At 34.4% G+C, this 10,250-nt stretch overlaps 1 protein-coding gene across 2 annotated transcripts in view; it reads right to left on the reverse strand.

The window, feature by feature from the left end:
- The window catches only part of LOC107723075 (anoctamin-10-like), a 39,174-nt gene that overhangs the window by 17,838 nt on the left and 11,086 nt on the right, over positions 1-10,250 (reverse strand). For both annotated transcript variants that reach the window (XM_016531579.1, XM_016531578.1), the window contains exons 8-12: positions 9,592-9,647; positions 9,164-9,238; positions 8,855-9,037; positions 8,444-8,635; positions 6,602-6,730 (exon numbers count right to left, since the gene is read on the reverse strand). In XM_016531579.1, the coding sequence (XP_016387065.1) occupies positions 6,602-6,730; positions 8,444-8,635; positions 8,855-9,037; positions 9,164-9,238; positions 9,592-9,647 (635 nt within the window). The remainder of the gene's footprint in view (positions 1-6,601; positions 6,731-8,443; positions 8,636-8,854; positions 9,038-9,163; positions 9,239-9,591; positions 9,648-10,250) is intronic.

Below are 10,250 nucleotides of genomic sequence, written 5' to 3' on the forward strand. Positions count from 1 at the left end.
AGGGGCGTAACATTTCCGTCACACGCTTGAGGTATTCGGCCAATCACAACGCACTGGATAGCTGGCCAATCACAGCACACCTCGCTTTTCAGACCGATGAGCTTTGTAAAAATCGACGCGTTTCAGAAAGGCGGGGCATAGAGGAGAAACAATAATGGACAGTATGTGGAAAATAATGTGTTTTTTGAACCTTAAACCGCATAAACACATTTAATTACACCAAATACACAAAATAATGTTCTTTTTAGCAACATCATATGACCCCTTTAAAATGTAACTTATTCAGGTGATGGCAAAGATGAATTTTCAGCAGCCATTACTCCAGTCTTCAGTGTCACATGATTGAGAAATCATTCTAACCTGTTGATTTTCTGCTCAAGGTACATTTCTTATTATTATCAATACTGAAAACATGTATGCTGCTGAATATATTTATGGAATCTCTGTTAATTTTTTCAGGATTCTGTGAGGAATAGCAAGTTCAAAGGAACAGCAATGATTTGAAATAGAAACTAAAACAGTGCAAAATGTTTGAAAAAACATCTGTCTGCAGACAAATCTCTCTCTCTTCCTCTCAGAGGTCACAATCAGCCTCCCTACCATCAAGCTTTTCAGTTCTTCCTGATCCTCAGCCATCTCCTGTCACCGTGGCTACACTGTTGCCTAGTTACTGCTCTCTGAGGCATGTCATCGTGTAATTACCTGAGTATCGAATGGCCCAAAAATAGGCAGCAGTCATGGCTCTGAGAAATACCAGCAATGACTACACTCACACTCTTACAAACCTCTCTGATTCATTCCACCGTGAGCCAGTAACAATGCACACAAAAGCAAAGTAAAGAAAAGATAACAGAGCGAGGGGACATTTGCATTACCCATCATTTTAAAGATGACCTTTGAGTGCACAGAGATTATTTGCTCACATATGCAACAAAAACAACAAATCCTGTTTTCCTGTATTTAAGCACCATCATATCTACAGTATATATCATTGCTCACAGGGTTGAACAAACACAACCCCAGTATAAACTTCTAAACGTAACTAATATTGCGCCATTTGTGCGACAGACATCATATTTATAATAATAGGGCCCTATCAAATCGGTTTTATTTTTTCCCAAATTCCATTTTATTTTTTTTCCCCCAAATACTGTATTTATAATTATTTTACTATTTTCAGTAGTAATATAGTAGCAGAAGTAATATATTTCTGTCACAATTTCTTCAAGTTAAACCGAACTTTTATTTTGATGGGTTGCTGTGAAGACCTTTAAATTTCTGTTTGTATATGATATGATGATAGTTTTTTTTCAAAAGAAATGGTAAAATGCTCCTGAAGTGATGTTCATGTGTTCATGTACTCATAAAACACCACGAGCGTCACGCACGCTTCAGTATGTGTGTACTAAAAAAAACCGCACGTCTGCGCCATTCATTCACACAGAAACATGCAGAACACGCAGGATTTATATTTAAATAGTATTTTTGCAGATTAATATTCACAAAAAAGTAATCCATATCACATTTTGATTTAAGTGTATTGACCTACAGTGCTGTGAAAAAGTTTTTGCCCCCTTTGCATATTTGTCAAACTTGAATGATTCAGATCATCAAACCAATTTTAATATTACACAAAGATAACCCGAATAAATACAAAATTCAGTTTTGAAATAATGATTTCATTTAAGGGAAAAATAGCCATTCAAACCTGCCTGACAATACATGAAAATGTAATTGACAATACCCATTGACTTCCACAGTATTTTTTTTTACGTACAATGAAAGTCAATGGTTACGATCAGCTTTCAACTTGAGGGTGAGTAAAGGATGACAATTTTCATTTTGGGGTGAACTATGACTTTCAGAATGATATCTTCTGTGGCTTATTAAAGGAAAGATATGCTATTACTCTTGTAAGCAAAAATACTTTCTCGGGGAGATGATAAAACAGGTGAAAAAAAAAAAATCCCACTGACATTGACAGAGAAATTAAGCCATATCTAGGGTTTTGAACATGAGAGATTTGAGAGTGGAATCTTGAGTGGCCAGTAAGCTAACACACATTTGTTTTTTCATCAGTCATTATAAAACATCTTGCAATAAGATAATTTAATGCCATAATATGCTGCAATAATCTAAACGATTTAATCCTTTGTCCTGTCCTGCTCTGTTGGTATATATCATATTGTCATGTCAGACTATATGATATTGTATTACTACTTCTGAAAGCGATCCATACATCACACAGAACTCTGCAGTCGATGAGAAGCAGACCCTACCCCTCTGCATACTGATCCAAAGCCAATCCCTTCTCACTCCACTTAATGAACTAACAGGGTCAATAAAATATAGAAAGACAGCCTTGAGAAGCGCCCTGCATAACAGACAGAGAATGTGACTTGCTTTCTACTCAGTGTGTGAGCTCTATGTAAATGTGCACATACACACGGTTGTTAATGACAGAGAATTTCTATAGCTATTAAGGAGTAAAATCCTGAATTTATAGACTCTGGTGCTTTAACAATTCCATTAACAAATATTTTATCACTTCTGAGAAAGCACCTTGCCTGCAATATTTGTCCTTACTAAATAAAATAATTATATTTTTGGTAATATATTATTATATTTCTATTGAACAAAATTACCACATTTATTACAACAAAACTCACATCTAAAATACACACTGTCATATGAAAACTAGCAATCCATTTTTACTGATTTAAGGGAAATTCAGTGAAGAAGCATTCAGACTGATGAGTGAGTGAGTGAGCGAGCGAGCGAATGAGTACTGACTTAAATCAATAACCAATTTATTTAAAAAAGAGCTAATAAAAGAATATGCTCATTATCAGATCAGCCACTTGCAATGTTATTTTAGTATCATTAAGATACTATGATAATTTTTATTAATATTTTAAATTAGTTTTTATTTTGTTATAATATTTTCCATTATCCCTTATTCCGTTTTCCATTATAATTTTGTGTGTTTTTGTCTGTATAGTGTTTTTTATTTTATTTCTGGTTTTGTTTTAGTTATTTTAATAAAAGGGGGTTTTTTGTTTGATTTTTTTTTTTACAAAAATAACCCTGTTTATTGGCTAGGAAAATTTGCCATGCTCTATCTTTACCGTTCGATGGAAGAATGAAGACCCGTTATGTGAAACGTTATGTGTATGACATGGGTACTACAACATAAACTCTTCCTGTGTCAATGTACACCAAATGGCTTAAAAAAACATACTAAACTGTGTTTTTGTAATTAAAAAATTGCCAGTACTTTTCTGTAAGGGGTAGGTTTAGGTTAGGGTTAGTGTAAGGGGATAGAAATGGAATGTCCACGTAAACCACACATGCAAGAATGTATGGAAGCCCGTTTACGCCACTGAATAAAAAATTTTAAAAAGCATATTGCGACTTTTTATCTCACAATTCTGACTTTTTTTCACAGAATTGCGTGATATAACTCACAATTGCGCGTGATAAAGTCAGAATCGTGAGATAAAAACTAGCAATTCTGACTTTTTAACACGCAATTGCGAGTTATAAAGTCAGAATTGCATGATACAAACTCGCAATTGCGAGTTAAAGTCCAATTTTGAGGGGGGGGAAAGACTGAAGAGATAAAAACTCGCAATTCTGACTTTTTTTCTTGTAATTCTGAGTTTATATCACACAATTCTGAGAAAACAAAGTCAGAATTGCGAGTTTGTATCACGCAATTCTGAGAAAAAAAAGTCACAATTGTGAGATAAAAAGTCGCAATTATCTTTTTTATTTTTTATTCAGTGGCGGAAACGGGCTTCCATAAGAATGTGTGCATGTGTTCCTGGTATTCTCTAAATTATGGGGAACAAATGTCCCCATAAATTTAAACCTTGTGGGGACATTTTTGGTCCCCATGAGGAAACAAGATTTAGGGGTAGGCTAAGAGGATAGGAAATACAGTTTGTACAATATAAAAAAAACATTACGCCATTAAGATTCCATTTCTTTAATACAACAAATATTTCCCCCATTGATACCTTTAAAATTAAATAAAGTAAATGTAAATGAATGCAAGTCAATTTAGTGTCAAGTCCAACATGATTAATAAAAGATAAAGTGTATAATTCTGAATCATCTGTGGCACCAGACATACAAATTTTATAGGTATTTCCAAACAGGTTTACAACCGTCCCTTAGGTAGCCCCCAAACACAAGCCACTAATTCAGCTAAAAGTTGACACATAAGACCCAAGGGTTCTAGGTTTTTGGCTGGTTAACACTGTCCAGTTAGAGAAACCTGGTAGATGCCATAACTTCACTATTATGGTTCCAAAAAGCAGTTTTCTCCATTGATGGCAATTCAAAAGCCTTTTTTTCCTTCAATAAAATTAATGAATAAAAAAATTATTAAAGGGGTCATATGATGCAATTAAAATTTTTCCTTTCTCTTTGGAGTGTTACAAGCTCTTGGTGCATAAAGAAGGTCTGTAAAGGTGCAAAGACTAAAGTCTCAAATCCAAAGAAATATTCTTTATAAAATTAAGAGTCAACCACGCCTGCCTAAAACGGCTCGTTCTAACACGCCACCACATATCTACGTCATGGGAAGATTTGCATAACGCCGCCCAAATGTTCACGCAAAGAAAGAAGACGTAACTTTTATTCTCGCTGTAGTATTGTTGTTGCCGCTGCCACGGCCGCCATGTTGTGAAGGCGCTGTGTGTTTCATTGTGAAAGCGAAATTTTGAACCTTAAACGGCATAAACACATTTCATTACACCAAATACACAAACTAATGTTCTTTTTAGCAACATCAAATTACCCCTTTAAGTTGGGACAGACATGACTGTATGTTTCTCCTGATCTTATTTATTTATGTATTTGTTTGTTTATTTGTCTAATAGCTTAAAATTATTTTTTTTTTCTTTCTTTTTTTTTTAGATAATTATAAGGTCAAGTAAACAAGACCGTTTTGTTAGGTATAATGGGTTTATTCATTACATAATTTCCATACTTCAATTTCTGATGATTGAATCTCATGATTTCACTTTTATTCTGCTCTACAAAGGCAAAAAAATAACACTGAACCTGAGTAAAAAAGATATGAAATAATTAGTGCTGGGCAATGATTAATCGACAATTAATCGCATTCAAAATAAAAGTTGTTGTGTACATAATATATGTGTGTGTACTGTGTATATTTATTATGTATATATAAAAGACACATACATACAGTATATATTTAGAAAATATTTACATGTATATATTTCTATTCATATAATTTATATTATATATATATAAATATATTTAATATATAAACATATTTTTCTTAAATATATACATGAATGTGTGTGTATTTATATATACATAATAAATATACACAGTACACACACATATATTATGTACACAAAAACTTTTATTTTGGATGCAATTAATCGCAATTAATTGGTGCCCAGCACTAGAAATCATATATATATAATTTTGTATATTGTATAGATAGATAGATTACACAACTGTTCTAATGTAACATCCTCTACTCTACCATCCAAGCAATGAAAGGTTGATGAGTGCCATGACCCTCACAGGAAATGAATGAACACGTCAGAGATACAGACATACAGTGTAGCCACACACTCACCCACAAACAAAGTTGATTTGGAGCAACGAGCTGACCTGCCGTGACCTGAGCTGACAGCAGCTGTTCCAGTGTAGCCAGCATACCAGTACTCCAGCTGAACCAGCCCTAAACAAATCAATTCACACCAACCAGCAGGAGCAGCCAAACTCAATCCAATCAATCTGAATTAGAACTTCAAATACAGCCCATTCGAGGCGACAACACTACTGTTTGCTTTTGATTTGACATGCATATCTTCTCTGACTTGAGTCCACTTGGATTAAGTTTACTTGATTTAATGTTGCAGAACGAAACAACAAAGCCACACACAAACCTGAAAGACTCCAGCCATTTGCTTTTGAGGTTTGTAAAGACTTTTCTATTCCCACAACACTCCTGGTTTTGAGTTTTATTTAAAATTCTGTCATGGTACGCTGATGCCGTGCGTGAATCAGTATGGCCTAATTACAACTCCAGTGATTACTGCGAAGTTTAATTAGCCGAAAACAAGACATGGCACAATGAATTCCTCCCCAGATCCCCACCAGGTTCACACAGAATTTCAGGAGTTCTATTTTCTCTTCCCCAAAAAACACAAGTCTCTAGTGTGTTTGTGCGTGAGTGTGTGTTTCTCTCCATGCTTTGGGTCAGTTATTTTGAGTGGGTCTCCTGAGGCTAGAAGCGAAGCTTATCCTTTACTGAACCTCCTGTTTAATTCTGACGTTAACCCACATGGACTGGAGCTCCACAGTAGTGGGGATGTGGATTCTTCTCTTACACAAACTGACAAAGTCTAATACACTATGTTTCCTGCATTATCCAAACCACTAGGATGGCGGTTAAGGAAACAAGGACTACAGCCAAGTTTAGCACCCTTTACCACTCATACACTCACATGCAGAATGAAAACAACTCACTGACTCCACCTTATGGACCATTTGGGCCATTGCAAAAGGAGGTTATAGGTTATCATGGTGTAAGGACAGAAGAATATGTTACCTCTATTGCCACCACAATGAGGATCAGCTGAGTGTCTGATTCAGGGAAATATGCTTTCACTTGTGGGGATAAACCAATCAAGGCACAGTTGGTCACCACGGCGATAATGCTCATCGTCTCGAATGCCAACTGGAAGAATAAAAAGACCAAATGTTAGTTTTGTTTTTGTAAGTGTGTGTGTGTGTGTGAGAAAATAAATAAATAAATACATACATAAAGTTTAATAAAGCAATAAGCCCCAAGAAGCCGTGGTTTACAGTGCCTAAAACCCCCTAAGCTGTTATAAATTCACTGTAAACCACGGCCTTACATCTTTTATAAAATGGTTATTCCATATACGTAGTAAGGTTTCGCAAAATAAAACAGAGCAAATAAAGTGTAATGATATTAATAAAAACATTATTCTTCCGCCAAACAATGCAGTTCCTCAGAAACGGCTGTGGTTGCAACAAAGTGGTTGCCGAGCAACACACAAAAGTAAACAAAGGTGTATGTTTGTAGAGTAATTTACAACAGCTTCGAACGCAGGTCAACCAATCAGAATCAAGGACCGGAACTATCCGTTTTATAATAAATAAATAAAAATGGCAAAGGCACATAACAAAAATACTAAAACTCTAAATAAAAATGAAAACTACAAATCTAAAAAAATAAAAGCTAATTCAAAATATTATCAAATACTATAATAGTACATAATAATACTAAAATAACATTGGTGTGTAAACATAGAGTACCATTTAAATGGGACAGACAGATGTTTCTTATAAAGACATTTAGTCTAAATGACTTTAAATGCTTAACATTATTTTTCACACATGCAAGTGGATATCAGATATATAAGAGAGACTGGTGTGATTTGATGTTTTTGATCATTTAATGTCTGCTTCCACTAATCTTCCTTATGACTAGTTCTGACTCAGAGGTATTCTGAGTAATAGGATGAAGCATATCACGTTAAATAAATAAATAAATTATGGAATTTTACATTTGATACTTCAGTACATTAAAAACAAGTACCTTTGTACCATTTACTCAAGAAAAACTTTAAAGTAGTACTTATATTTTTATTGGAGCATTTGTACTTTAACTCAAGTACATGATTTGTGTACTTTGTACACTACTGTGTGATATCAATTTCACATGAATATGAGTATAACTGTGCCAAATCCCTCGTTCATGGGCCTTTGCACGCAAGTTCACCCAACAGTGAAAATTCTGTCATCACACAATGCTATCGTATGGCTTCAGATAAGCATGTACACTACTGTTCAAAAATATTTGTATTCTTTTTTTACATTATTATTATTCATTGTTACAAAAAACATAAATCAGTGCTGTTCTATTAAAACAATCAGCACAAATGTTTTCAACATTGATATTAATAGTAAATGTTACTTGAGCACCAAATAAAAGCATATTAGAATGATTTCTGATGGTCAATGTTGTATGAAAAAGAGCTGCTGCTAAGACTTCTCTCAATTTCTCATTTTGTTTTCCACAAACAAAACAACAGCATATGGAATAGAAGGGCATGAGGTCATAAATAAGAATGAATAATGACAATTTCTATTTTTGTAAGAACCTTTAAACAATCAATATTAAAGAAAAAAGGCCACATTTTAGATTGCTAATATTATAATAGCACCTTTCGTCTGGATTTGTTTTTAACACAAACATCCATGACAAGTTGCATAATTATGATGATTCAAATAATCATTTGTACTGTTATTGAAGTTTATCAGATTAAACTCTGTTTTTATAGCTCTTTACATTTCTTCTGTCTCTTAAGCTTTCTCTAAAGTACAGTAAATTATCAGCTCTTCTGGATGTGAGACTTCTCACCTGCCACACCCCGATGTTCGTGGCTGGTTCTGAGAAGGGACGCTTGAAAACATGGCACATCTTGAAGGCGTCAGAATAAACCTCAGTGATGTTGTTCAGCACCACCAGCACAGCAGCCAGAGGATACACACAGGAGAACAGACTCACATAGCCAAACAACAGGAACTGCTCGAGGTAATCGTCGAATGTGCCCTGATCGGAGAATTTTAGATCAGAGAAGTTACTACAGAGAAATTTAAAGGTCAGAAAGGGACATAAATGGTGATGTAAAACCTAAATTATGATGTTTTGGCGCAAGAAACTCAGACTAGCATTTTAGGTGGACTTTAGGGGAAAGTGCTTGTTCACGAAATTATATATTTTTGAAAATTATGCTTATTAATTAAACTGATAGCAGTTACTGGGACCTACCAGATAAGTGTTCATTTCGGTCTCCAGCTTAACTTGTCCCAGCAGGGGGAGCTCTTTATCACCCATCAGTCTCCTCATCCTCTTATGGACTTTCTTGTTCCTCCTCCTCTGCAGCCAGTATGGCAGGAAGGCCTCCATCACTTGATTCAGGATTTGAGAGGTGATGAGCAGAGTGGCCAAACTCTGATGATCCACACACAGAGACAATTTACCTCCATTTCAAACCATAAGGCATCTTGTAATTAAGTCATTCAACTACACTTGATATATTGCTTGTCAAAGCAGCTGAGCTTTGTCCGAAATACTGACCTGTCTCAAAAGCACCATATCTTGCATGACAAAGGCAATATAGAAGAGAGAGGCAAAGCAGTTTACGAAGTTAAACTGGAAACAAACAAAACATCCAATAATTAAAACTTTTACATTTTTAAAATAAAAAATTTTCGCTTCAGAAATGTGCATTATTTTAATCAAGCCAGGGTTCCCACACCTTTAGACCAATGCATTTCCACTACTATTCCAGTCATTTATGGTTACTAATGATTTTTAAATATAATCATATAGGCACTGAAATCACAATTTTAAAATTACCCTAAAGTACAGGCACAAATATATTTAAAGAAGTAAAAAGAATTTTAAAAATAGTAAAACGCTACATGCAAGTCAATTCAATGCTCAATATTACAAGACTGAAAATATGAAGTATATAAACAGAAGAAAAAATTTTTAAAGCATACCACCAAAACTTTGAGCACAAGGTGATTCTGAAATGATGACTCCAGTCTGTGGTTTTCTGCAAAAACGAAATACAAGGAATGTGATTTACCTCCATGTTGGAAGGTAACAGAAACTACTTTTTAGTGTGAGGCATTAATAGCATTTCCATGAAATTATGGCAAAATCACAAATAAATATGATTTAGACCAATGTTTCTCGACCAGGGAGCCTCAGCAAACCCAAGGAGGAAGCAAAATGACTTAAAGGGATAGTTCACCTTCAGTTGCTGGTCCCCATTGACTTCCATATGTTCCATACTATGGAAGTCAATTGGGACCAGCAACTGAAGGTTAACTATCCCTTTAAGTATTTAAATCAATAATAAATTATTATTAATATATTAAAATAATCTAACTCCATTCTAACTTAATATGTTAAAATTAAAATCAATAAAAATATAAACTGAAATCATATTTATTTTTATTCTCCCTCAATAACTATTGCTTTTACGGACAACATATGGTTCTGGAATACAAAACATTACTGAATAGTGGTTAATTAACCATGTTAATTCAACAAATGAATAAAGGAGGAAGCAAAATGAGTGTGTATATATGTGTATGTATGTGTGTATGTATGTATATATGTATATGTGTGTATGTATATATATATATATATA

This window comes from Sinocyclocheilus rhinocerous, unplaced genomic scaffold, assembly GCF_001515625.1.
Source record: "Sinocyclocheilus rhinocerous isolate Xijiao unplaced genomic scaffold, SAMN03320098_v1.1 scaffold1686, whole genome shotgun sequence".
NCBI lineage: Eukaryota > Metazoa > Chordata > Actinopteri > Cypriniformes > Cyprinidae > Sinocyclocheilus > Sinocyclocheilus rhinocerous.